Source organism: Mesoplodon bidens (assembly GCF_964165515.1).
Source record: "Mesoplodon bidens genome assembly, chromosome: 2".
In the NCBI taxonomy this organism is placed as follows: Eukaryota; Metazoa; Chordata; class Mammalia; order Artiodactyla; family Ziphiidae; genus Mesoplodon; species Mesoplodon bidens.
This window is the reverse complement of record NC_138177.1, coordinates 174,630,916-174,657,829: the sequence shown is the minus strand read 5'-3', so window position 1 is coordinate 174,657,829 and position 26,914 is coordinate 174,630,916. Positions and strand designations below refer to the sequence as shown.

At 58.0% G+C, this 26,914-nt stretch overlaps 1 protein-coding gene across 3 annotated transcripts in view; it reads right to left on the bottom strand.

Moving 5' to 3' along the window:
* Positions 1-26,337, bottom strand: part of EPHA2 (EPH receptor A2) — a 35,376-nt gene extending 9,039 nt beyond the window's left edge. For 2 of the 3 annotated variants that reach the window (XR_014013595.1, XM_081214725.1), the window contains exons 1-16: positions 26,116-26,337; positions 21,364-21,431; positions 18,970-19,639; positions 10,272-10,427; positions 9,834-10,166; positions 9,183-9,298; positions 8,565-8,718; positions 7,978-8,077; positions 7,439-7,494; positions 7,067-7,192; positions 6,786-6,971; positions 6,551-6,612; positions 6,241-6,450; positions 5,887-6,036; positions 4,968-5,161; positions 4,228-4,363 (exon numbers count right to left, since the gene is read on the bottom strand). Coding sequence is in view for 2 of the 3 variants with exons in the window: in XM_081214725.1 (XP_081070851.1) it covers positions 4,228-4,363; positions 4,968-5,161; positions 5,887-6,036; positions 6,241-6,450; positions 6,551-6,612; positions 6,786-6,971; positions 7,067-7,192; positions 7,439-7,494; positions 7,978-8,077; positions 8,565-8,718; positions 9,183-9,298; positions 9,834-10,166; positions 10,272-10,427; positions 18,970-19,639; positions 21,364-21,431; positions 26,116-26,200 (2,802 nt within the window). In the remaining variant the exon portion in view is untranslated. Of the gene's footprint in view, positions 1-4,207; positions 4,364-4,967; positions 5,162-5,886; positions 6,037-6,240; positions 6,451-6,550; positions 6,613-6,785; positions 6,972-7,066; positions 7,193-7,438; positions 7,495-7,977; positions 8,078-8,564; positions 8,719-9,182; positions 9,299-9,833; positions 10,167-10,271; positions 10,428-18,969; positions 19,640-21,363; positions 21,432-26,115 lie in introns of all 3 variants that reach the window. The other variant, XM_081214724.1, reaches the window with a different exon arrangement.
* Between the last annotated feature and the right edge of the window lie 577 nt (positions 26,338-26,914).

The following is a 26,914-nucleotide window of genomic DNA, read 5'->3' as shown; positions in this document are numbered from 1 at the left end:
CCTCTGGGGGTGTCGCTCAAAGCTCTCTGCCCAAGGTCTCTTCGTAGCCATCGCCTTATTTCACCCCCACTCCCTCCAAGTTCTCATAATGGAGGAAGGACTCAGGAAATCCTTGCTGAGGGGCCATCAGAGGTTCAAGTTCTGCTGGTCTCTAATGGGAGGGGCTTTCAGGTGACCGGATCCAGTGACTAGGTTACCCTGAGGTAGGGGTTTTCCCTTCAGGGACCTCAATTTCCTCACCTGTAAAATGGGATAACAGTGCCTAACTGCAGAGTGGGAAATCCCGGATACTGGTGGCAGAGGGCTAAGGCAGCATTAGTACCAGATAGAAAGACGCGCCCAGGAGCCCATAGCCCTTCCCTGCCCCTCCTTTCCATGCCCCTGCAACCCCTTGTAAAACCACTTACACTCCAAGAGCCCTGGAGCGGACCTTACTGCTTACTCTGGGAGTTTCCTCCTTCACCATCCTCATCCACCAGCCCAAACCCATGAAAACACCCAGGTTTTTATGGGACCTCTCCTGGCTGTAAAGGGAGCTAATTATATGGTGCAAGCTCCTATCTGCAATTCCGGAGACATGACTTTCCCACAGGCTCTGCGAGCCCCTGGAGAAGTGCTGAGCACAGAAGAGCAGGTGTGTGGGAGGGTGGCTCAGGGACTGAAGCAGGAAGGCCAGAAGTCAGACATCTGGGAGAACTTCCTAACCTAACACTACAGTGCCATTTCTAACCTATACAGTTGAGGGTGTTGGAAAAGAAGCACTGTGTTCCCCATACCTGTAGGTGTCTAAGTGTGGCTCTCAGATAAGTATTCGGACCAGCAGGGAAGGAGGCACTTACTGAAAAGGCAGGCTCCTGGGCCCAACTCCAGACTCACTGACTTTGAAGTTCTGAAGGTGGGGCAGGGAGTCTGCATTTGATCAGATCCCAAAGACCCTGATGTATGGTTTAAGGACCAGGGGGTTAAGTTAGCTATAGCAGAGCAACGGTAGGGCCTAGTGCCCCAGGCTCATCCCCTCAACCCCAGCCCCTCCCAAGGTCCAGGATAGGCCTGGTAAACAGTAGGCCCTCAAGAAGTGTCTGCTGAATGAATGAATGAATGCTTTAGTGGCGACTGAGCCACTGCCCAGGCTGCCTGGGGCCCCCCTCCCAGGTTGCTGAAGTTAACCTGACAGGGCGAGAACTGAGGGTGCTTCTGAGGTCCATCTAGGAGGAAAAGTCCTGGGCTGGGAGTCAGGAGGCCGAATTCTAGTCCTGGATTCCACCAGAGCCTCAGGTGGGTCCTGTCCTGTCTTTGGGCCACAGTTTCTTTATACGTAAAATAGGAGGCTCTGCTTAGATGCTTCTAAGCCACCTGCCCCAGCCCCATTCTCTTCCAACACAAAGCCCCCCACACCTTCCCTGCCTCATTTCCTAACTATAAACAGAGACACACACAGGATGAGGCTCCCAGACCGGCCAATGCCTGCGGCCTCTTGCAAGTCTGTTCCTGCCCCAGCCTCAGTTCCCCACTCGGAGATCCAGGGCAGTCACTGCCTTGGATCAACTCCCATCACAGGGGTGGGGAAGCACATGACTGAGGCCACCTTCTTCCTGAGCACTCGCAAGGCCAGCCCCGGCCTGAGGGAATTCAAAGGCCACAATGTCCCCCGGGAGCACCGACTGTGCTCTGGCCCTTGGCACAAGGAGAGTGGAGGGAGAGGTGGCCTGATCATTCATCCTCTCAGCAAACATCCCATCAGCACCAAGCCTGTGCTGAGGGCACTCGGAGACTAAAAGACCTATCAGCCAGTGTCCCCACGTCCTCTCAGGACGCTGTATGCCACAGCCTCGCACACTGGATAGGCCTTTTGTTGGACTGGGTATTTTTCTGGGGTGTAACATCCACTGCTTTCATTAGCTCCTTGAAACACATTTAGAACCACTCACTACTCTAGCTAGAAACTCAAGTGACTCCAAAATAACACGGTGAATGCTTAAGATGAGAAAAGGTGGCCACTGCGGGACCACAGGGAACTGAGCAACCAGCCCCCTGGGAGGGGGCAAAGGAAGCAGGGAGGCAAAGGCGGGGGGCAAGGGCATTGAAGCCGAAATCCAGACCCCATCCCAGAAGGGCTGAATTCTGAGAGCGGCTCAGAGCCTCGCACTGGGATCCACAGCACGTGTACACAGAGCTTTCGGAGTGAAAAAGCATTTTGAGACCCCCCTTTCTTTCATTTAATTGAAATAATGAAGGAGGCAGTGGTATGAGTCACACAGGCCCCAGATCTGAGCAGCAGTAGAGCTGATGGGAGGAGAAGCAGCGTGGAATGACTTCCTGCCTTTATGCAGGCCTTTTCAAAACACAACACACACACCCTCCACCGATCCAAGACAGCCCCGTCCCTGCTCCTGCTCGTGGGAAAGGAATTGGCCCAGGAGCACCCCGGGCTATTTCGGGAAGCTTCTACGAACATGTGTTTCCTGTATGCACTTCTCCGTGCCCTCAGCTCTGCTCACCCAGAAGAGAAGCTGTACTGTCCTCAGTGGGAGCTCCTGGAGGGGCAAAGGGGGCTGTTCCAGGTTCCCAGGTTAGAGGAGGGAGCCGAGGAACCCTGGTATTTGTCCGCAGGCTATGGGTGGAAAGCAAGGGCAGGAGGAAAAGGGAAGAGTGACATGGGTTAAGCCCTTACTGCGCACCAGGCGTATCATCTGTACTGCACCCATGCCATCCCCACAACGGGGAAACAGAAACCAAGGCTCAAAGATGGAACCTAATTTGACCAAAACCACCGGCTAGGAAGTGGCCAGTGTGGGACTCGAACCCAGGTGTGACTGCAGAGCCCAAGCTTTGGACCCTGCAGTTGGCTGGAAACAAAAGATATCCTGGGGGCTGTGTCTTCTCTCCACATTCCCGTGCCGCCCTCTGGTCAGCTCTGTCCCTGCCTGACTGTCATCCCGGCCTTCCCCTGGGACAGGCCGGGGCCTGGTCTGAGAGGCCTTGAGCAGCAGGTCAGAAGCCCAGTTGAGCAGTTTTCAGAGGCCTTGGAGAATGTTCAGACACAGGCCCAAATCCCAGAACTGTGACCCAGAACTGTGGGACCCCTGGGTCATCCCTTCCCATGTGATTCCCAAAACCTCTCAGCCCCAAGGCTCATTCCCACCATGACCTTGGACCTTACACAAGCTGGGCTATTGGGAACTAATAGTATTTTTAGAAGCACAAAAGGCTAAGAGGGTAATGTCTTCTCCCTCCTGGGGTGGGAGGAGGTGTCCATGCCAAGGCCATGCCGGGAAGGGTCCCTGATGCTGGAGCTGGGAGGAGAGAAGAGCTCCCATAGGGTAGCCTGACAAAAGCCAGAACCCAGGGCCAGGACAAGGGGTAACTGGCACTTCTTGCCAAGCTGGACCGCAGAGCTGAGAGTCAACCACACGGGGAGAGGTGCCTGGGATGGGCTGGCCTGGTGCCCTCTCTCCTCGGCAACAGCCAGGAAAGTCCAAGGGCTCTGCCCATTTCTTCTCAGCATCCTGGAGAGGAACGCTGCCCCTAACTGGCTGCGTGACCTCGGGCGACCTATGTAACCTCTCAGCCTCAGTTTCCCTACTTAAACAGGGAAGTAATCATAGCATCTATTCACAAGGCAAATAGGGAATTCAACCAGGTGATGGCTGTGACGTGAAGCCTTTCTTTTCTCAGCTACAAACTGTGTGACCTGGAGTAAGCCACGTAACCTCTCTGAGCCTCAGTTTCTCCACTAATGGCCTCCATGGTCCCTGAGTTCTGGACCCTGACTGACCAGGGCTGGAATCCCCCAAACGGCCATAGACCCTGGGCTGTACTGTTTCTGACCTGCCCAGTGGGACTACTGACGGGAACCACCTGCCAAGTTATCACAAGGGCTGATTCAGAGTGCTCAGGCGCAGAGCTGGCACAGCCCACGCTAAATGCTACGGTTATGATCACAATTACTATTATTTTCTCGCTGTGGAAAAAAGATGTAGGAAGAGGACGGAGCCACGAGTAAGCGACCAGAATCGCTGGCTGCCAGCCTGGTTCTGCCCTTCCTGCAAAGCCACTCTCCCCAAAAGAGACGGAGGGAGAGAGAGCAGAGAGGGGAGCGCTGGGAAGGTAGAGGGAAGAGTGGACGGGTGGTGGAGCCAGAGGCAGCCTGGGGAGGCAGGAGGCGGGGGAGAGGGCAGGCGCGGGCAGGGCCCGAGCGCAGACTCACTCGTTGGTCATCTGTACCACCTTCTCGATGGCCGTGTAGCCGGCCGCCAGGAAGTGCTCAGTGTACTGCTGCATCTTGATGGATTCCAGCCACTCGGACACCGTGCGGAAGGGCACACCCTCGGAGCCGCTGGTGCTGGGCAGCCGGATGGACACCCTGCAACAGGAGATAGAGGCCCGCGGGTGAGGGGCTGCAGCATCCAGCCCACGATGCTGCTCCCTAACCCCGGCAGTTGGCTCAGCTGCCCTGTGCCTCGGTTTCCTCGTCTGGGCAACGGGGCAGCCAAGTCAGGTGGGTTGCCGGGAGTCTGCCTGACGTGTCGGGAGCGCTCAGTGTTTATAGCTCCTGCCGCCCCTCTGATCCTACTGACGATACCACCACCAGCTACTACAAAATAACCACATGTTAAGAATAGTCAGGTTTTCAGAGTCACAGCCCCAGCCTGGCCACTTGCCAGCACATAAGACACTTCATTGCCCTACGTCTGTTTCCTCATCTACAAAAGGGGGATGATTACAGGAGCCAACTCCTAAGTCGTTTAAATGAGTTAAAACACGTGAAGCGCTGAGTGCCGCGCTGGCACATTTACTGTATATGCTGATTGGTTCTGTGAGGGCCACCTGAGCCAACCCGGTCCAGTCTAAGTAAAGTCCACGCGTAACGTCTGAGCCCCTTGCCCACCGCCCCTGGCTGCCCATTACGCTGAAGTGGCTCAGGAGTAAAACTGGGGGCCACCCTGGACAGAGGGTATGGAACCCACCGGGGGTCAAAGTCAGCCAGGGTCTTGAGGGATTCGGGGGCTCGGATGAGCTTGTCCAGGATGCTGACAATGTCGGCGAACTTGGGGCGGCGGGCGCGCTCCTGCTGCCAGCACTGCATCATGAGCTGGTAGATGGCGGAGGGGCAGTCCATGGGTGTGGGAAGCCGGAAGCCATCATTAATGGCCTTCATCACCTGGGGGAGGGGGCGAGCAGGATGGTCAGGGGTGCCTTCACAGCCCCCAAACTCCCCCATACACAGGAGCTGGTAGAGGAGAGAAGGGGAGCCCCTGAAACAGAGGGGTTGGCCTCCTTCCTTAAGCACGACACACAACCTTCAGCGCTACACAAAGGACAAGTGCTAAGAGGATGTCTCCAGAGGAGGAAGGGTCTCCTGACTTGGTTCCCTCACGGGGTACCCCGGGCAGCAGCCATGCTGTGTGCCCTGCAGCCAGCCTCCCTGCGGTCTCTGGGCGCCTATACACTCTGCTCCCTTCAGCCAGAGCACTCTTCCCGCTCCGTGTCTTCACCTGGCTGCCGCTTTATTGTGCCTTAGTCCTAGCTGAGACGTGACCTCCTCTGGGAAGCCTTCCAGGCCTCCAGGCTGCGTGAGGCACCAGGCACTTGCGCACACACACACACACAGATACACACATGCATGCACGCACACACTTCCCCCACACCCACTACTTCTTTCCTCGTCCTTCTGCTGAGTGTAAGCAGGGACTGGGTCTGGAGCTCAGCACAAGGCCTGACACATGGTAGGCCCTCAATAAACATTCACTGAACGAACCAATGAAGGGGTGTACCAGATGAAGATTAGCCCCCAAAACTCTTCTCTGCCCAGCCCCTGGGGTTCGAGGATGAGTAAAGGGTTTCAGTTCAGGTCCGGACGGGGCTGGGCAGGGCGAGGGCGCCTACCTCGTGGTTCGACAGCTCCCAGTAGGGCCGCTCGCCGTAGGTCATCACCTCCCACATGACGATGCCATAGCTCCACACGTCGCTGGCGGAGGTGAACTTGCGGTAGGAGATGGCCTCCGGAGCCGTCCAGCGGATCGGGATCTTGCCACCCTGTGGGGACCTGGCCAATCACTATTGTCCCCTAGGCCACCCCCAGGACGATCGCAGTCAGGGCCCTTCCTCCATGCTCCCCAGAGGCGTTCTCGCCTCCTGAGGCCCACGCCCCAGGTGTGTAGGGGAGAGGACCCCAGAACAGAGCGAAGGCTGCTTCACCTTGAGGCCCCCATCCCAGGTGACAGCCGCCCCAGCCCTTACACTGGTGGTGTAGGTGGCCTCGGGGTCGTCCTCCAGCACACGGGACAGGCCGAAGTCAGACACCTTGCAGACCAGGTTGCTGTTGACGAGGATGTTGCGGGCAGCCAGGTCGCGGTGGACGTAGTTCATGTTGGCCAGATACTTCATGCCGGCCGCGATGCCCCGCAGCATGCCCACCAGCTGCAGCACGCTGAACTCGCCATCCTTCTCCTGCCAGAGCACAAGTCCTCAGCTGCCAGCCAGCCCCGTGCCCCCCAGGGCCCCTAAGCGCCGGCCACAGATCCCGGCCCACCCCGGCCCACGTCCTTACCCGAAGGAACTTGTCCAGAGCCCCGTTCTCCATGTATTCGGTGATGATCATCATGGGCTTGTCTGCAGGGGTGAGCACAAGTGTGAGGGGATGGCCACGGGTGGAGGGAAGAGGCACAGCCGGGGCTGGGGTGGGCACAGCTATGAACAGAGGCCCGATCAGAGGCCCCAGAGGGCAGCCCCTCCCCCATTCCCCACGTGGGTCTCCCACACCCCACCCTGGAGCTGGGCCTCACACTTGGAGACAACGCCTTCCAGGCGGATGATGTTGTGGTGGCTGAACTGGCCCATGATGCTGGCCTCGCTGAGGAAGTCCACCCGCTGCTTCTCGGTGTAGCCGGCTTTCAGTGTCTTGATGGCCACGGGTACCTCCTTCTTGCCCGGCACCTTCAGCGTGCCCTTGTACACCTCCCCAAACTCTCCTGCAGGCGGGCGATGTGGGAGACACACCCCAGTCAGCCCGGGCGTCGGGTGCTCCCGACCCGCACCAGGCCCCTCGGCGAGCGCTTAACCTCACCTGCTCCGATCACCTTCTGCCGTGTGACACAGGACGGATGGATCTCGGTGGTGAACTTGAGCACGGCCTGGTTGGGGTCCTCGTATGTGTGTGGGTCCACGTATGTCTTCAGGGGCTTCAGTTGTTCTGGGAGGGAAAGGAAGGGCAGGGTCATAGACAGTTTGGGGAGGGGAGGGGTCCCTACGAGGGGCTGCCTTGGAGGAGGGGGAGGGGGAGGAGGCAACAGTCCGGGCACCTCAGGAGCTTCTGGCTCAGCCCTCTGAGCTGCCCAAGGACGCCCAGGGAGTGCTCTGGCTGCCCGCATCTCTACCGCAGAGCTGGGGAGGTCCGTGGGGACAGCAGGCCAGGCAGGGAGGCGGCGCTGCATCTCACCTGACTTGGAAAAGTAAACGTCTTCCGAGGACTGGCGCGTCCGCAGGCTCTTCCTCCTGAGAGACCCCATGGGAAACCAAACACGCAGGGAGGTCAGTGACCTGCCCCAGCCGGGGAGCCTCCTGACCCTACTCTGGTCCAGGTTGCGGGCCTGGTGTGCTCAGCACTCTGCTCAGTCAGGCAGAGGGCGTGGAAAAGGCCAGGGGGAGAGGAAATGAGCAAGCCGGGCTCACTCCTTGGGATCTACACCCCGTAATGGCCCCTTAAGTGGCTGTAATGAAGGCTCTCCTCATTAGAGCTCCCCAGAGCTTCCTGCCCGCGTGTCCCGAGGAAGTGTGGACGCACTGTCATAATGACCACCATGCCCTGAGCCTTGCAGGTGCTGTGCTGAGCCCTTTACAGATCATTACATCTTTACAGCCCCCCGGGAGGCAGGGACTAGATTCCTATCAGCCCCATTTTCCATACAGGAAACTGAGGTTCCCGCCCCTGTGTCCCACCTAAGCCCCTGGGGAGCCGGGGCGTAGGCTCCAACGAACCTGCGGAGGATGAAGAAGCCAATTCCTGCCAGCACCAGAAGCAAGACCACACCAACGGCCAAACCACCAATCACTGCCATGTTGCTAGATCCTTCTGTGGCTGCCAGGGAGAGAACAGTAGATGACAAGGGAGCCCCCCCCACCGCCACTTCAAATCATGGTAATACCCCCGGTTGTACTTTAGGGCCCCAAGACACCTGCCGGATGCCTTTACTAGTGATGGTCCATGAGGATATTTATTCCCATTTCATAGATGGCAGATGAGAGGGCTTCCCCAGGGAATAGAGCAGGTAGTCTCAGGTGTGTGGGACTCTCTCCACGATGCAGGATTTGAACTGGGCCCACCAATGCCGGAGCCCACATCCTTCCTTCTCTCAACACTGCCCTGGACACACAGCTGGTTCCCACACCCCCAGCCCTCAATTCTGCCCCCTCCCCAGACTTGGGGCTGACCCACACCGGGCTGTCCTAGGCCCTGGCCGACCAGGAAGGGGACACTTCTAAGTTCTTTGATCCATTCCCTCCGCCCACGATGTTCCAGTTGTTTCAGGACTCTGGCCTGGCCCACACCCTGGTCCCCGACTCACACAGTGTCTGGAACTCGTGCACCTTGCTGCCAGCACCCTGGCCCTCCTGCGTCAGCGCCTGCACCTGGACCAGGTAGATGGTGTCCGGAGCCAGGTCATCCAGGGTTACGGAGAAGCCTTCAGTGCGGCGCACGTTGTAGCTGTTGGAGTCCCCCTGTGGGTGTTTGGCGGGTGGAGGGACAGACAGTGAGGGCAGGGCCATCAGCTTAGCCCACCAGAGAGCAACCCCAGCTTAGCAAGGTGACAAGCTATGTTAGCAACCTCGATGCTCTCCTTACAGAGGAAGAAGCTGAGGCTCGGAGAAGTGAAGCAACTCACTCCAGATCATAACCAGCAAATGCGTGACCCAGGACTCAAACCCAGGTCTGTCTGATCCCCAAGACCTGGCTCCCCACCACCCAAGACTATGGGGGTTCCAGAACACTATGTCTTCTTTCCCACAAATCTCTGCTGGGCTGGCCTGGGAGAGGCAACTCTCAGGAAGACCCCAGACCCCACTTTCCTCATCTGCAGAACAGCACTTCTTCAGATGGCTGTGTTGTGCAGTGAGCATCTATGTGACCAGCTGGTCCTCTGTTCGAAGCCCAGCGGGGACAGCCCCAACCCTTTGAGAGTTACCTTCTTGCGGTAGGTGACCTCGTACTTCCACACGCGGCTCTGCTGCGGCGGAGGGATGCTCCAAGAGACGCTCAGCGAGGTGGTGCTGCGGTCATCCAGCTTCACCTTGGGGGGTTCTGGGCAGGACGGTGGGGGGAAGGGAGGGATGTGAAAAGCCACGCGGGGGGAGGGGAGTAGTGGGTATGCACCCAGACGCATTCCCATCCACAGCCCAGGCTCCTTAGATCCCGACCTGGCATTCTCAACTTCCAGCTCCAGGGCACAAAGCCCCAGGCTGGGCCCCACCACAGGCTGGCACATCGGGGGTACCCTGTGAGTACTTATGAGTGCATAAATAATAAAACCAAAACAATATCTGACTCTTGCTAGAACCTTTCTATGGACCAGGCACTGTTCTAAGAGCCTTATATACAAGAGTTTATTAAATCCTCTCAAAAGCCCTAGAACGCCCATTTTACAGGTGAGGAAACTGGGGCTCAGAGAGGTTAAGTAAGCTGCCCACAGTCACAGAGCGTGGAAGTGATTACAGGGACTGCGTTTAACCACGTGCTGCTATCTCTCTCTGAACCCAGCCGAACCCTGAGTGGCCATCCTCACGAAGCCCCACCTCGGCGGGCCCCAAGGGCACAGCTGCCACCCCTGGGCCCTCACCTGTCTGGTTGATGCTGACGCTGGCAGTGAGGAAGCTGCGGCTGGTCACCAGGTCCGAGACGCCGTTGCGGGCCTCTAAGGTGAAGGTGTAGTTCATATGGGGCTCCAGGTCGCTGACTGTCACGCTGGTGCGGGTCAGCCCGTGCGGTGGCTCCGAGTAGCGCACGCTGGCCTCGCAGGGACCGCACTCGCCTGACTCGGGCCAGCACTGCTCGCAGGTGACACTGTAGGTGATGTCCTCACGGCCCCCATTGTCCTGGGGGGGCGTCCAGCGCAGCTCCACTTTGGCGCCCATGCCCACAGCCGTGAGGTAGTACGGGGCGGAGGGCGGGCCTGTGCAGAGGGCAGAGGGCAGAGCTCGGATCCAGGTAGGCCTGGACATGTCAACATCACCACGCCCAGCTCTGTCACCCCTCCTTGACCCGCTGTGAGACTCACGTGTGCAGGGCAGTGACAGTGGGTCCTGCGGGGCCCGGAAATAGCCTTCCTCACACTCGCAGGCGGTGGCCCCCTCGGAGGATGGCAGGGTGTTTGGGGGGCACTCCAGACAGGGGCTCTCGGAGGCCTCGGACTTGAAGAATCCCGGCGAGCAGGCTGGCAGGCACAGGGACAGACATCAGCTCAGCCTGTTCTCACCTCCAGCGACTTTTCACTCCCTGGCCCTGGGACCCCTGGCAAGTCACTAAACCTCTATGGGCCTGTTTTGTCATTGGTAAAATGTCTTGTGGTGAGAAAATGCGTGGTAAGCACCTAGCTCGGGCCAGGCACCCAGGAAGTGCCTTGCCCTCCTGCTCCCAACCTTTGCAGCCCTCCCCAGTGGCTCTTGTAAGAAGCGCCATGCCCCTGAGCCTGGCATTCAAGGCCCACATCTCACCTTCCAGCTTCCTAAGAATCCTATCTCACAGCTGGCTCAGCATTGGACAGAGCATGCTGCCCACCTGCCTTATCTCCTTTAATCTGTGAGGACCAGCCTGGCAGGTCCCCACCTGGACTGCGAGCTGCCCAGGGCAGTGACTGCTTCTTCTTCACCATTTGTGTTTGCTGACTAACAGATCAGACAGGGGCATCAGGATGCCACCTCTGCAGGTGCTCCCCCCACCCTGGGACCTGACCTGACCACTTTCCTGTTCCGGGGCTGGCTGACCAGGAAGCAGGAAAGGCCAGGCCCCCAGCATTTTCTCTGGACCTGCTTTCAGGGACCCAGTCATTTCCGCCACTCACAAGGGTGGCCAGGAAGCAGCTTTCCCTCCCCCGGTGGCAGGTCCTGTCCTGGCCAGGGCGGGCGGGGCTCAGACACCTGATTCCAGAGTCTCCTTCCTCCCACCACCCTATCCTGCCCCTGCCTGCCCCTGCCCCAAGCCCTTTCCTGGTCCCACAGACAGGAAGCTACCCAGACACTGTGCAGGGCTGTCCAGGGATTGGGCAGCTGCTGAAGTGGCCAAGATGGGGTGGGGTCACCCAGGGACCTCTTACCCAACCCTACAGTTATCGTTCCCGCCCTCAGCTTACTCTGGAGAGGGTCCTGAGATACCTCCAGCCTCAGTGTCACGTTCATCAAACACTGATCCTCAACTCTGCGTCCAGCCCAGTGCATGGACCTCGAGATGAGACAAAGCCCCTGACCTCTGGGAGCAAGAGCACGTGACAATGTCCACCATAAAGGGGCGGGCAGCAAGGACCTACTGTACAGCACAGGGAACTCTGCTCAATGTTATGCGGCAGCCTGGATGGGAGGGGAGTTTGGGGGAGAATGGGTACATGTATATGTATGGCTGAGTCCCTTTGCTATGTACGTGAAACTATCACAACATTGTTAATAGGCTATGCTCCAGTATAAAATAAAAAGTTAAAGTAAATAAATAAATAAAGGGGTGGGCAAAGGGCTAAGGGGGTAGAGACAACCTTGGCTAGAGGTTTGTGGAGTCATAGAGGAGATATGTCAGCTGGGGTTTAGAGGCTGAGTAGGAGTTCAGCAGGGCAGAAATACTGGGAGGAGGAGTTAGGGGTGAGAAAGAGCAAGACTAACACAGGAACTATGAGTGCCTTGGTGGTCGGAAATCAGGGGAGCAGCAGGCAACAAGGCTGAGCGATCTCCAGGGACCAGATTGAGAAAGGCCTTTAATGCCAGGTCAAGGACTTTATCCTGGGGGCAGTGAGAGCCACTGAAGGTTTGATGTAGAGAATAATGGCACAGCCAGATCTACGGTATCAAGAAAAATTTGTGGACAGTCTCCCTCCTTCGGTCCTCTACGCGAGCAGAGAGGTGGGGAGTCAAGGGACAGGACTCAAAGGACACCCCGTTCTTAAGGTCTTGGATAGTGACTTCCCGTTAATGACTGCTTGCTGGAGGCCCCAGGGGGACCATCCCAGACGTCTCTCTCACGTCCTCTGCCTGTCCTGCCACTTCAGAATGTTAGCACAGGCCCTGAAAGAGCTCAGGCACACGCTGCAGGGAAGGGGGCTTGTCCAGGACAGAAGGGACCTGGGACCCGACTCCTGCTCTGTGCAGAGCCTGGAGCCCCAGTTACAAAAGCGACCACTGATTCAGCAGCTGCTGTGTGCAGTTCCTGGGCTACGCACTTGACACTCATTTAGTCCTCACAGTGAGTCTGTTATACTAGGCACTGTGATCACTCATTCCACTTTGGAGGTGAGGAAACTGGTGCTCAGAGAGGAAAAAGAACTTGGCCAAGGTCAACAAGCTCCTAAGACACGAACCCAAAACCTAAACCCAGGATGCCTGACCTCGAACCTCCCTCCTTTCTCACAAACATTTCAGTTTGGAGCAAAGAGAAGTCAATGTTCTGAAACAAGCCAGAAGAGAGAGGAGAGGAGGTCCGACCTGCTTCAACAGCCAGAAAATCCCAAAACTAATTTCAGAGCAGCTGGGGGGCGGGGCGAGGGGCCGTGCCACCTCTTAACATACGTCTTCTCATACTGGGCACATTTATGTCCTATGGGGAGAAAAGACTAGAATCAAGCCCGGGGGGTGGGTGGGGGTGGTTTGTTGGGGCTGCCAACGTGGCCTCCTTCAAGGAAGGTCCAGAGGTCTTTCCAAGTCTCCTACTGTATTTAAGAAATACACATGTTGGGGCTTCCCTGGTGGCGCAGCGGTTGAGAGTCCGCCTGCCGATGCAGGGGACACGGGTTCGTGCCCCGGTCTGGGAAGATCCCACGTGCCGCGGAGCGGCTGGGCCCGTGAGCCCTGGCCGCTGAGCCTGCGCGTCCGGAGCCTGTGCTCCGCAGCGGGAGAGGCCACAGCAGTGAGAAGCCCGCGTACCGCAAAGACAAGAAATCCACATGTATTTTGCAGTCCTCCTCATAACTTATCTGTTACAATACAAAAATAGCTCTCTCCTCGCCCAAATCTTCAAGTACAAATGAGACTTCAGAAAGCTGGGCTATGTTTATCCTGGGATCTCAAGTCCCCCAAGTGCCCTGACTTGCCCACCCGAGGGGCTTACCCTCTGGGTAAGTGCTGGCTCCAGGTGGTCCAGGCCCCACGGGTTAGGGGGGCTCAGGGGCCCCTAGAACACTGTAGCGTCTTCCCGGCTCATGGGGAGGGACCACGAGCCCCCACAAAGTTTTAGCCACCTGCAAAACCCACAGTGTCCCCACTCCCCACCACGGGGTTGCTCCCCAGCCCCCAGCCCTATGCCAAGAGGCGGAAGTAGGGGGAGAGGCGGGTTCCATTCTTTGGTCCCAGAGCCCGGGGGTGGCCCGCCTGCTGCCAGCAGGAAAGAGGGAATTTGGAGAGATTTCCGCTGCGGATGTGCCAGATATTACAGTGGAGAGGCAGGACCAACGAGGCATGTACTTGCCTGACGAGAATGCGGCGCCCCCTCCTCCAACCACAGAACTTCAAGGGGCCCTGCCAGAGTGTGCCCGTGCTCAGGGGCCCCAGAGTTCATGTGTCTGACACCAGCAGGCCCCTGTGTCTTCCTGACTTTGCCTGGTTGGATTTCCTGGCATGCAGGGCAGGCAAGTGGGGACAGGGGTCACACTTTTGGTGTTCACACATTCTCAAACATACTCACATACACAAAATACCCATGGTCCCTTCGCCAACCAGCAAACTCCTATGCATCCTTCAATACCCAGCTTGAGTTCTTCTACACAGCCCTCCCAGACTGCCCAATTTCTGGTCCCCTTCTGACCATTAGGGCATCTATTACTCAATCTTATGTTTGCCAAATAGAAATTGAGCGTTTCCTACGTGTCTGGCACAGTGCGGGGTGCTGGGAGACTATGGCAAGATAAACACTGTTTCTGCTCCAGGGGAATTCACAGCCTGGCTTTCATGCTTCATTGGAAATGATTTCTGCACATATTAGGATCCTCTATGAGACTGGCAGCTCGTGGGGAGCAAAAATTATCTGTGTCCCGTGTCCCAGCACAGGGTCTGGCATGCAGTAGGTGCTCAGCTAGTGTTTGCTGACTGGATGGGTGAATGAATATGTGAGTAAAGACAAAACCCACGTGCTCATTAAATATGAGCTCTAGGGCCACAGAAATGAGTGGCGTTTCATTCCCCAGGGAGACCCTGCGGGGACGGTGCACCGGGACACCACCTGCCTGGCACCGGAGGCTGACTCTGACACACCTGTGGAGAACTCCTCTGACCCCGGTCGCCTGGCAGGCCCCGGGTCACTCCGAGCAGGGGAAATGGGGCATGGTGGCTGCACCCAGGGCTGTACCCCAGCTTTTCCAGTTCCCGATGCCCGCCCCTCAGATGGCAGCATGGGGTGTGACTCAGGGACATGCATCCTCTGGCATGACGCAAAACCAGCCCCTGGCAGAGCCCCTCCCCCAAGGCCCAACAACCTCCCGGGCTGGTGGTGGCGAGGTCACAGGGTCAAGAAGTCGCAGTGACAATTCCCTGCAGCCGGTCACCTCCCCAAGCCATGCCCAGCTGACGACCACGTGCACCCCCTCAGCCCAAGAATGCGAAGCCTGGACTTTGTCTGGTGCCCTGACGGGCAGCAAACGGCGACCCCGTAAGTTACTGACCCTGCAAATGAGGGGAACTGATAACTCCAGACCCCAGCAGCTTCTCAGTCCCCAGCAGGCCCTGTCGCCCCCATGGAAGCAGTTGTCCCAGTGGCCCAGTTGCTGCTAACACCTTGCCCTTTTCCCACACACCCTGGGGAATTATCTTTGTGCGCATTCCTCCACCAAGCTGTGATAAGCACAGCCTCTGCTTCCCGCTGTCTCCCTACCACCAGCCTTTTATCTTCTGTTTGCTTTCCCTGCCTCCTTCCTTCCGTTCTGGGGACTCACTCACCTCAGCGAGGGAGGGAGGGGCCGCCCCATGGAGCTGCCAGCGTCTGAATTTGCCCCCAGTGTGAGCTGAGGGCAGGGTGAGCAGGACACAGAGGTGGGAGCTGCCACCCACAAACCCCCATTCAGGCCAGAGGAAACTCCACAGAAATAAGGCCCGGTGGCACTCCCCAGGGAGGGGACAAGCCCAAGCAAGAGTCACAGCACACAGAGTTCCCCGCCTGGGGATCAGCCCTGTCCCGACTGCCAACAGCCCCTGCCATGGCTCAGGGACACCCTGCCTAAGGACCACCTCAATCAGCTCCTCCCCTTTAACTCTGGATCTTGGGAGAGGCCTGGGCCACTCAGGATGCCAGCACTAGGACCCAGCTCCTTGCACACATGGTGAGGTCACCCAGTCTGCAGCTTGCCAGAGTGACCCAGGTTCTCAAAAGGAACCACAGCAGAAAGTCACAGGAGGTAGACTGTGATCACTAAGTCAGCAAGGCTCCAACCTACCCATTTTACAGGTGGGGAGAATGAGGCCCAGAGGGGACTCACCAAGGTCACACAGCTTGTGGGTAGAAAGATATATGCCAGGGGCACTTGGGGACAGCCCTCCCCATGCCAGGCCCCAGCTCTTTTGGTCATTGTTTCCTCTTTCTGGGCCTCAGTTTCCTCATCTGTAAAATGAGGATAAAGTCCTCAGGTTCTCTGGTTTGTTTGTGAAGACAGAAGGAAACCTCGCTTGGGAAGTGCTCCGCATGGGATGAGGTGTCCATGAACTGGGAGCCAGAGGAGCTGCAGGAGCGAGGGGCTGGGCCCCTGGAAGGAGCAGCAGCTTCCAAGGAGGGAATTCCTGACCCTGCAGCCCCACCTCCAGCTCTGGCCTCCCAGCTGCTGGGCTGAGCCTCTGGCCAAAGCCGCTGGCCACCTGCTCACCTGGCCGGCAGTCGCCTCGGCTGAGGCGCTATCCGGGGCCCCACCAGCTCAGCTGCCGATGCCAGCACAGGAAGCAGAGACAAACAGGGAGACAAAGCCGCCCCGGGGGAGATGACGGTCAGCCTGAGTGACTCCACTGTCCCCTAGGCAGGCCTGGGGAGGGAGGGCAGGGAGGGGGGGAGCTGGAGGGAAGCTGGCTCATTCCTGACATAGCTCACAAGAGCTCTCTGGGCAGTGTGCCCACCTGTCCGCACAGCACCTGGGAGGTGCCTCTCTTCCGTTGTCTATTTAACTCTTTCTTGAGCTGAGAGCTTCCTGGGGAAAGAACTCTCAGGAGAAACAATCGCTGGGAATAACCTGGACCAGGTGCTGGGTGACCTTGGTCTGCCCAGCGCCCTCTCTGGGCTTGGTTTGTCATCAATAAAAGCCACAATGGGAGAATCTGGGTCCATGGCCCCGTGGAGGGTGAGGCGCCATTCGGGGGGGGGGGTGGGCAGACTCTGCATCTCTCTCCATTTCTCCCTTAACATGCTCAGTAAGAGCCCCTCAACTACCTCACATCCTGCGCCAGGACCCACCATCCCGGGGCTGCCCTGAGAGTCTGTCCCAGGGCCAGGAGCTGAGTCAGGGATTCCAAAGGAACTGGTCATTTCCCGCCCCGTTTCCTGACCCATCCTCCAGCTTGGATGCTGCTGCATCGCTTAGATTCAATCCTGATGCAACTAAATCTTAGCTGTGTGACTCCAGGCAAGTCTCTTCACCTCTCTGAGCCTCAGTTTCCTGTCTGTTAAGTGGGACTGATAACAGTCCCTGCCTCTCACGAAAGCTGGTGCAGATTCAGCAGGAACAGCAAGATAAAGCACTTGCTGAGCTCATGCCTGCCCTGGAAGGGCACTTTTCTTTCCTTTCTTTTTTTTTTGAAGAGCACTTTTCTACGGGAATTACTGTTATTATCTCCACTGGCATCCGGTCAGGGGTGCTGGGGAAGGTCTGGAGGGATAAAGAGTAGCCAGGCTGGGGGTTCCCAACCACACAGAGGGTCCTTAAACCACGTTGAAGGGAATTTTGGGAGAGGGATCCTAAGGAGGAAAAAACCAAGGCAACAGGTGGCCGGCAGTGGAGAGGGTCCCACAAGCAAAGTCAAAGATTTCGCTCCTGGAAACCAGTCCTCCCTACCCTGGGGTGGCTCAACTCTTCACAAACAAAGCCTGTGAGGCCCTGACCCCCCACTTCCTGGGGAGGGAAGCCTGCCCCCCTTCCTGGAGAGAGACATCCCTCCCCAACCTCAACTGTCCACTTATCTCTGCAGGGCCTGAATCACCAGCCTGTGGAAAGTTTTCAGCTGCCCCTCACCCCCCACCCCTGCATTCTTGTGTGAGGATGTCATGTGGGAGGAGTCTGCTCAACCCACTGGGCTCCCTCACAACCCCCCCAGTCATTGTCTGAAACTGGGAGTGTGCACTTGAGGTCACCTAAAGCAGGGGCTGCCTGAAGAGCAGACGAGAGCTGGGAGGACAACAGGGTGGTGTGAAGGGCCAGAGCAGAGACTACACCACAGGCACAGAAAGGCTCTGAGGGGACGTCTCATTCAGGGGTTTGCAGACTGTGTTAAGCAGGGTTCTGAGGATTTGTTTTAAGAGGCAAGTGGAGCCCATGAGAAAGGGCTTCAGGCTCCTCCAATACCTGAAACCCTTTCATGGGTTGCAGGATCCATGGCTATTCCATGGGTTGCAGGATCCATGGCTAAAACCCAAGTATACAGTCTGCTAGTATAGTTGAACTTCTTGTCTTACGGACAAGAAGCCTGAGGCCAGAGATGAAGAGAGATTTACTGAAGGTCACTCAGTCGGTATGTATAGCTGTAGGGCCTAACCCCCCAATTTCTCAACACCCTGCTTATCTCAGCAAAGAAGCTCCCAGAGAGAGGGGATGAGCTGGCCTTCCAAAGGTCAGCCTACATTCCACAAATGCCCTGCCCCACAGCCATTTCCAGAAAAAGTCACCCATTGAAAAAATCCACGTTGCTCTAGAGCTTTCCGCTGTCACAGGTCCTGGCCGGGCCAAGCCACAGCCTCCCAGTGTGAGCTCACTAATGCCCAGGCCCTGTTCCCAGAGAGAGTCTGATTTAATTGGCCCCCTCTCTGGGCTCAATCCGTCATCAGTAGAAGCCCCAATGGGAGGATCTGAGTCTATGGCCCTGGGGAGGGTCAGGTAGGGAGGGCAGATCCTGAGGATCCCCTCCAGGCAGGCATTTTTCAAAAAGCTCCCCAGGTAACTGTCATGTGCAGCCAGGAGACGCAAATCCTGGTTTCAATTCACTCACCTCCATGTACAAAAGAGGAGCCTGAGACCCAGAGAGGTTAAGTGACTTGCCTAAAGTCACAGGGAGTTAACAGGGATGGTACTAGCTCCTGGGACTGTGTTATGTGCCCACAGTGCTGGTATATAATAGATACTCAAGATATACTTGTGGGATGAATCAAAAATAACAATCACACTTAAAAACGCTTATGTGTCAGACGTTGACCTAAGAACTTTACAAGTATTAAGTCATTTGATTATCATAACAACCCTACAAGATGGGCACTATGTTTATCTCCATTTTACAGATGAGGAAACCTGGGCACAGAGAGGTTAAGGAACTGGCTTAAAGTCACACAGCTAAATGTAGACCTGGGATTCGAACCCAGGTATTCTTTCTGAGAGTCTTCACTCGTAACCTCCATACTGTTTCTCAGTGTACCCATTCTCGGTGAATGAGTGAATCCAATCGTAAGGCCAGGAAGCCTCCGAGATTTTCACTAAGAGAACCACTGCGTGTCTGAGCAGGGACAACCTTACCAAGATCCCCACATCCCAGAGCTGAGACCAGATCCCGGACCACAGCCTCCACCCCAGTACCCCCTTTCTCTGCCACCCCAGCACCGTCACTCACCCTGGCAGGCGTCCTCCACCTTCTCGTAGCCTGCTTGGCACAGGCACTGGCCGATGGGCACCAGCCACTCGCCATCCACTGCACAGTGCATGCGGGGCTCTTCACCCCCGGGCGGCACCACAGCGTGGTCCACGCAGGTGCCAGCCACGGTGGCCAGGGAGGGCGCGTCGGAGCCCGCAATGGTCTCGGGGAAGTGGGCCAGCCCCTGCAGCAGCTCAGGACACTTCTTGTAGTAGACGCGCACAGAGAGCAGCGCCACGCAGGCACCAATGTCCTGAAAGGCCAGGTAGAAGCCCTTGCGGCTGAGCGGCCCCACGGAGCGTTCTTCCACGTTCAGCTTCACGTGGCGTGCTTCGAAGTCGCTGCTGACCGTGATCTCGTCAGGCGCAATAGTGTCGATCTTGGTGAACTGGCGCTTCTGGAAGTTGGTGCCATAGTCCACGTCAGACTCGGCGTAGTAGAGGTTGAAGGTTTCCTTGCAGGAGCTGGCGCCCCCAGGGAAGCTATTGCAGTCACGCACGGTGAACTTGAGCTCGATGAAGATGCGCTCGGCCTCACCGCGGTATACCCAGTTGGTGCGGAGCCAGTTGTCCTGGTCGCCAGCCACCACGTTGCACACGGAGTACATGTAGATGGGCATGTCGTCCATGATGTTCTGCATGAGGTCCCACTGCATGGGGCCGACAGGTTAGTGTGGGCAGGTGCCTGGGGGAAACTGAGGCCCAGAGGCATCGCCCAGGTGGCAGAGCTGGGCAGCAGGAAGCTGCTCTATGGTTCCTGCTGTCTTCATTCTACGGGGAAGGAAACTGAGGCCCAGGGAGGGGCTTCAAGTCACCATCACACACTACAAGTGGCGGAGCTGGATCTGACCCCCTGGTGTCCCTGACCCCAGTGTTGCAGTGCTGAACCCGTATATTAGACAGTGAGCTGAGGGGGGAGGCTGGGGGTCCCATGTGACCTCAGGCAGATAACTTAAACTCTCTGAGCCTCGAAGTCCCCATTGTACAATGGGGGCAAGAACTACCTCACAGAACTGCTGTGAAGATAAATGACAGAATGTCTATTGAAGGCTGAGCACATCGCCTGGCGTGGGTGACAGTCACACAAGGCAGCTGGTATCATTATCATGATTATCCCTATTATAATTATCATTATAATTCACCGTGTAGATGTGTGTGAGTGGCAGGGAAGAGGTTAAGTCAGAAACAGTGGATGATCCCCCATCACTCCTCAGAACATTGCTCAGCCTCCTCCAGGAAGACTTCTCAGGTTGGGCCAAGATTGGGGCAAGTGCTTCCCCCTGTCACCCAAGTGGTGACAGCTACACCTGGCTCCCACACGAGATTCTGAGCTCCTTAGGGCAGAGACTGCACCTAGTTCATTTCTGTATCCCCAGGGCCTACCTGAAATGGAGGAGGTACTCAGGAAAGTATTTGTTGAATGAATGAGCAAATGAATGAAAAAACCAGAAGGGGCCAAGGAAAAAGACCTGGGCTGCATTGTGTCACACGGGCCTCAGATGCCCTTGGGCCTCAGTTTCCCACTCTATATAATGACTGGGTTGCATTAGGTGATCTGTGTTCTCTCCCAGCTGAACATTCCAGGATCCTGGAAATCCACTTGAGTTAAACTCCAGGCCTCCTCGGAGCTAAGGTGACCAGGGACAAGTGCCTGACTCCGCAGATCTGGCCAGCAATAGAAACTGTCCCCAGCTATCCCCCTGGAGATACCGCTCTCCCCAGCTAAGGCCCCAGAACAAATTCAACAAGGGGAAAACAGGCCCAGAGAGCAGCAGTATCCTCCCCAGGGCCACACAGTAGTCACAGGCAAAGCCAGGGAGAGGACCCTGGGGTCTTGCCCTCCAGTCCAGGTCACAGCAGGGCAGGGCAGAGGGAGGGGAGGGAATGAACTTGGGTGGGAAGGAGGCAAAACAAACTCAACCCCGAGCAGGAAAGGGAAACAACAGCTGGAGGAGCAGGGAGAGGGCCCAGCAGGAAGGAACATGATCTGGTTTCCCGGGGCTGTGGGGACCTGGGAGCCCACATTCCCTGTCTCTTCCTCACCCCTCACTTCCTGGGCTGGGACCTCAAAGGCAGGGGGAGCCTTTAACCCCTTCCCACCCAAGAGGGGAATGAAGGGAGCGCGAGGGGGTCCCTCTTGACCATCAGCCTTCTGGGGCATCCAAGGGTCCTGCTCCGCTAGGGCCTTCAGCTGTCTCCCCAGCTCTTTCCACGTCTCGGGTCCCTTCCCCACCTTCCAACCCCAGCCTTCCCAGTTTGTGTGAGAAGCAGGAACCCGAGTTTGAACCCTGGCTGAGCTGTTTGATCTGGGCCAGGCCCCATCCTCCCTGGGTCTCAGCTTCCTCATGCCCACACCCGCACCCTGAAGGCTTACCCCTTTGCCATATGGGTGTGTGAGCCAGCCGAGTTCCCCTTTAGCTGCAGCAAAGTCCAACAGGACGACTGGAAGAGATGAGAGAGGGCGCTGGGTGAGCTTGGGGGTATCTTCACGGGTCAGGCCATGGGAAAAGGTGAGAGTCCCCCAGGAATCCCAAGAAGCCTTGAAGGCTTCCTCAGCCCTCAGAGAGAGACCCCACCACACAGGGTCACCAGGTCCAAGAGACCCGTCTCTCCAAAAACCAGGAAGCAGAGCTCCAGGCAAGGGATGGGACCTAGTCAAAGTCATAGAGCAGGTTGGGTGAGGCCTCACGTCTCCCAGCCCACGCCGCCCCCTCAGCAGCCCCCAGCTGGGCAGAGCAGGACAGAGCTCGGCCCAGCAGGGGAACAACAGCTGGGTAGAGAGCTGGGGCGAGCAGGGCTATTAAGTGACACCACGCTGCCCCATCTGCTTCCTGAAACAGGGCCCCTCCGCAGCACTTCACATGCACGTGGGCCTTGGAGGCACTCTTGTCCGCTCCTGCCACGTCCCCTCCATACACACACAGCACAAAACACCCTCAGCCCCACCCAGGCCACGTAACACATGCTTATGCAGCACACGTATGTACACACATGTCTCATGGCCCTCCGAGAGGAGAGAGTTGTTCACAGGTGGGAACAGCTCCAGGGAGGGGAGCGGGATGGGTGGGGGGGTCTGGAAACCGATCTTCCCACCACAAAAGCCACAGAGCAGGCAGGATAAAGCCCTGAAGCCATAGGGGCTTTTAGGAGGGACCCAAAGATACACACAGCTGGCGAGGTCCCCTCCCTGGGAAAATCGCTCCCACTGCCCCCGTCCCTCACACCCTGGCCACTGCCCTGCCAGGGGTGCCTAGGGGACCAGGGATGGAAACCCTTAAAGAGGACTTCCAGGCCCAGAGGGACCAGGTGCCAGGACCTGGCACCCAGAGAGGCATCTGGAGCCTGAGGGAAGGATACATTGCCAGGGGCTTCCCTAGATCCAGCCCCTCCCCCCCGCTTGGGCACCTCCCACTGGCCCACCCGGGGTTCTGCCAGGCTCAGGGGCTACAGCCAAGACCCAAGACCCAAGACTCCAGTATGGCCCCCTCCTCCATTTCCAAGTAAGGTCCAGGTAGCTGCCAATAGAAGCTACCCTCCCTGGAGGATAACGCGATTGGAGAAACCGAGGCATGGACCCTATACAAGGTCCCTGGATTCTGAGAGTAAAGCCCTAAGGTGGAGGGAGTAAGGGACCAAGTGCTTACTTCCTCTGGAGTCTGGAGCATGAGGAATATGGCCTCAAGAAGGTGCATTCCTCAAGGCCTAGGCCTGGAAGAATGACTCTAAGGGTGCAATCCCGGGCAGGTGGAGATGGGCCTGATTTAGAGAGATGGGGAGGGAGGGGGAGAGGGGCCTGAGTAGAGTCTGAGAAACCCTTTCCTGAGGACAGACTGCCCTGCTCGCCTGGGCTGAAGGCCCCCAGGCCTGGGGATGAAGCACTGCCACCTGACCGCTGCTGACCCGAGCCAAGTCTCTCTAGGAAGGGCCTCACAGCCCAGACAGGGAGAGGAAATCCGATGTGGCACCGGCCCCAAGGCTGAGGGGACAGGGGAGGGTGGCTGGGGGGTGGGTAGGGGCAGGGATTTGTTCGGACATGCCCAAGGCTCAGGCTTGGAAAACTCACTAACCCCACTAGCAAATGGAATGTTCTGGCTCCACAGGAAGGAATCTGGGGGCTCCAGCTGGGTGTGTAGGCGGACAAAGGTGAGTGTCCCTCAAGGTCCTGCACACCCCCCTTCCTTAGAGGCGTGGGAAGCTGCAGTCTGCGCCCCTGGGGAAGGGGGCTCATGGCTCCTAGGCTCTGAAGGGTTAACCTGGCACAGAGGGACCCCCACCAGCCCTGCCAGAGCTCGCTCCCCTTCCAGACCCAGGCCCGGCTCTAGAAATATCACAGGGCTCATCGGAGAAGAAAAGAAGCCTTCACACAGGAAGGAGCCCCCTCCCGGGGAAATTCCCTAGAACCGATCACCAGGAACAGGCGCCCAACTCCGGTCCCTCCACCCTGCCACACGGGTGCGGCCTCTCCCGGCCTCTCCCTGAGCGGCCTCCAGGGTCTGAGGCTCCTGCTCCCCTGGAAGGGGCGGGGGCCAACAGCCCCTCGGCTGGCCCCGAAGGCTTCACTGAGAAGCCTGGGCTAAGCAGGGCTCATCCAGGAGCCCCCCGTCCCTCCTCCCACCCCCAGGAAAACCTCCTTCTCGGTCTGAAGTTCCATCATAAATGTCATCCTTCTGGGTCCGTATTGTTTTAGGGCTCTTTACTCAAAGGCAGTACGACCACCCACTTCCCTAGTGTCACCTCCCTGCTCCCCCCATCCCTCCTGAACCAAGACCAGCTAATTCCTAAAGAAGCAGAGAGGCAGGGGACTGGGGGGCGGGGAGGGGGAAGAATGAAGAAGAAAAGGGGAAGGGGACAGAGGGCACATTGGGCTCTTCCGGAATCAAGAAGCCAAGGACTTTCCAGGCCTCCTGAGGGCTCTCCAGCCCACCTCCCTGCTGCACCTCAAGTCAGCAAGCCCTGCACCCCTGCCCAGCTATTCTCACTTCTCAGAAAAACCCACCACACAACCGGGTGCGGGGGCCCTGGGCTCTGGCAGCCCAAGAAGCCAGATGCTCAGACCTAACCCTCCCTATACAGAGGGCCCTACTGAGGGAGGGCTTGGGCCTCCCTGTTTCCCCATTTGTAAAAGGAGGGCAGATTCAGTGGCTGTTGAGAATTTAACAGGCTCCATCTGGGTCTCCCAAGGCAGCCTGGCTCCTCCACTCACAGGGGAGGAGAAGGGAAGCGAAGAGCAGCCTGGGTGAAGGGTTGAAGGGACGTGTGTCTCTGCACCCCCAACCCAGCCCCAGGCAGATCCAGCACATCCAGCCAGAGTCCCGGCAGCCGGGCCATCACTCCCCCACCCCCCCCACTACAGGAACACCTCCTTAGGGAGTCCTTCACAGGGACTCTTGAAGCCTAAGGAAGAATGTTCCCCTGTCCTTTTCCTCCCCCGTTCCATGGGGGTGGGGGGCGCAGTAGTCATCTAGGCTGGGGAGGGCTCGGCAGAGGGGCACAAGGACAAGGCTTGCAGCACAACAATCGCCCAGTAGCATCCCTCCTGCCTAATCCCCCCATGGGCAGCCTTCAAGAAAGGCCTGTAGTGAATTCAGCTGTCTCTCCCCTTCTCTCCAACCGCAATCCCCCAGGAAGGGGGAGGACGAAAAGCTGGGGCGGGGGCGGGTATTGGGGATCACAGAAATCCCTGCCACCCACTCCTCCAGCACATTGGGACAAGAAACCCTGAGTGATTCAGGGACGGGGACAGGATGCCACCCCCGCCTCCACCCTCCAAGAGTTCCAGCTCTGGCTTCTTTTCCTCCCAACTTAGAACAGCAAAACCTCCAACCCCAGTTTGGGAGGCGGAAAAGGAAGGCAAGGCTCAAGGAAACTTCTCACCGGGCCAGGGCTTCCTCCGCACTTCCCCCTGGTGGAGCCTGCGGAAACCTCCCTCGGCCCCGGCGAGCGGGCAAAACTCGTTCTCAGTCGGAAACTGAAACCGGCCTCGGCTGGGTGGACAGGAAGGTCCTCGGCCAAGGGCAAGAGCCCGCATCCTCTCTGCGACCCTAGCCGAGGGGCAACTTCCCCATCCACCACCCGCCCCGCCCAGGGCAAAGTCCGCGGCCCCTCGCGCAGCGCGGCAGCGGGAGCGCTGGGGCGGGGGTGGGTGATGCTGTCCCCCACCCCCGGGCGCTCGGACTCCCTGGTGGCCCTGGGGTGACGGCTCCACACCTTGGGAGGCCGCGCCCCCACCTGCCGCATTTCCTCGTTCTGAGTCACCCCTTGCTCAGAAGGCTTGGCTTTGGGACTTCCTGTCCGCTCTCGCGGCCCCGAGCCTGCCCCCCGAGCCTGGGAGTGCGGGGAGGGAAGGAGGGAAGGCTGTGCGTGGGCAGATTGACCCGAAGCTCCCCGCAAGCTCTCCTCCCCGACTGGAGGCATAAGGGGGCGTGGAGAAAATCCCAGGGAGCTGGGGCTTCTGCAGGGGTCTGTCTTCTCGCCTGTCGAAGAGACCCCTCCCCAAAATGAGGGGCCTCCACAGAAACGCCTTCTCCACAGAATAGGGGCAAGCAGGTTAGCGAATTCACCGTGAAGCTGAGCCGGCGGAAAGGCCCCCAGGTAGCCCATTCTCCAAGGGACCCCGAGGCCCCGCCAGGACGCGTTCCTGAAACCGCCACCCTGGCTGCAACCGTGTGGACGCCCTGAGTCCCCCTTTTCTTTCTTTCTTTCTTTTTTAAAATTTTTATTGGAGTATAGTTGCTTTACAATGTTGTGTTAGTTTCTGCTGTACAGCAAAGTGAATCGGTTATAGGTTCATATATACCCTCTTTTTTATATTTCCTTCCATTTAGGTCACCACAGAGCATTGAGTAGAGTTCCGGGTCCCCTTCTCTGCGGCCTCTGAACCCCGCGCGCCCGGGCCCCAACCTCTTAGTCCCCGGAGCCCCTATAACCCCGGGTGGGGGGGTCCCAGATTCGTCCCGATCGCAGCCAGCAAGTCCTCCCGACCTCAGCACTCCGGGACTGGGCGGCGCCAGGTCAGTTTCCAAAGTTGCGCGCGTCCAGGAGCGCCTGGCTCCGGGAGGAGCGGGGGTCCGGGGGTCCGGCCGCCGCGGCTAGGTCGGGCCGGGTGGCCGCCGGCGCGCACACTCACCTTCCTTGCCCTGCGCCGCGACAGCCGAGGCCAGCAGGCAGCCCCACAGCAGGGCGAGGCAGGCGCGGGGTGCCAGACGCTCCATGCCGCGCTCCTTGCTCTCAGCCCGGTTCTCCGTGCCCGGCTCCAGCACGCCCGCGCGCAGGCCTCGATGTCCGGCTACCTCCTGCCGCCTGCGCGTAACTTCTGCCCCGAGTGCTTAATGGAAGTTGAGTGAGAACCGGCTCCTGTTCATTCATGTCCCGCGCTGACGTCAACGAAGCCACGCCCTCAGGAATGTCTTTAAAGGGGCCGGGCTGGCACCCGGCGAGAAGGGAGGGGGAAGTCCCGAGGGGGTTGGAGGGGCCCTTTGGGCCCGCTGGACTCGCTGGCGCCCCCCAGGTCCTTCCAAGTTTGAGCGCCTCCAAGCACCAGTGCAACCAGGGCTAGTCCTCGAGGATCTCTGAGCCGGGAATCCTCGGCCCAGACTTGGGGATGGTTTTGTGCTGAGCCATCCCCCACTCTCACCCTTTGGCCTCTGGGACCAGCTCAACGTTGGCCCGATGGCCTGAACTGAAATGGCCTGGAGGGTCAAGAAGCAGTTGCCTGCTTAGCAGCTTGCCTGGAAAGAGAGCTCCAAAATAGACCCAGATGCCCCTCTGCCTGGGATTTCTAAACTGCACCAAACCGTCGGAGGTCAGGGAGAGCCTCTCTGCTCAGGGGCCTCTAAGAATACAGTAATCTGAGAGCAGCCTCGTCTAAAAATGAGTCAGACATGCATGATCTCCTTTAATTCTCATCTGGGAGGTAGATGTCATTA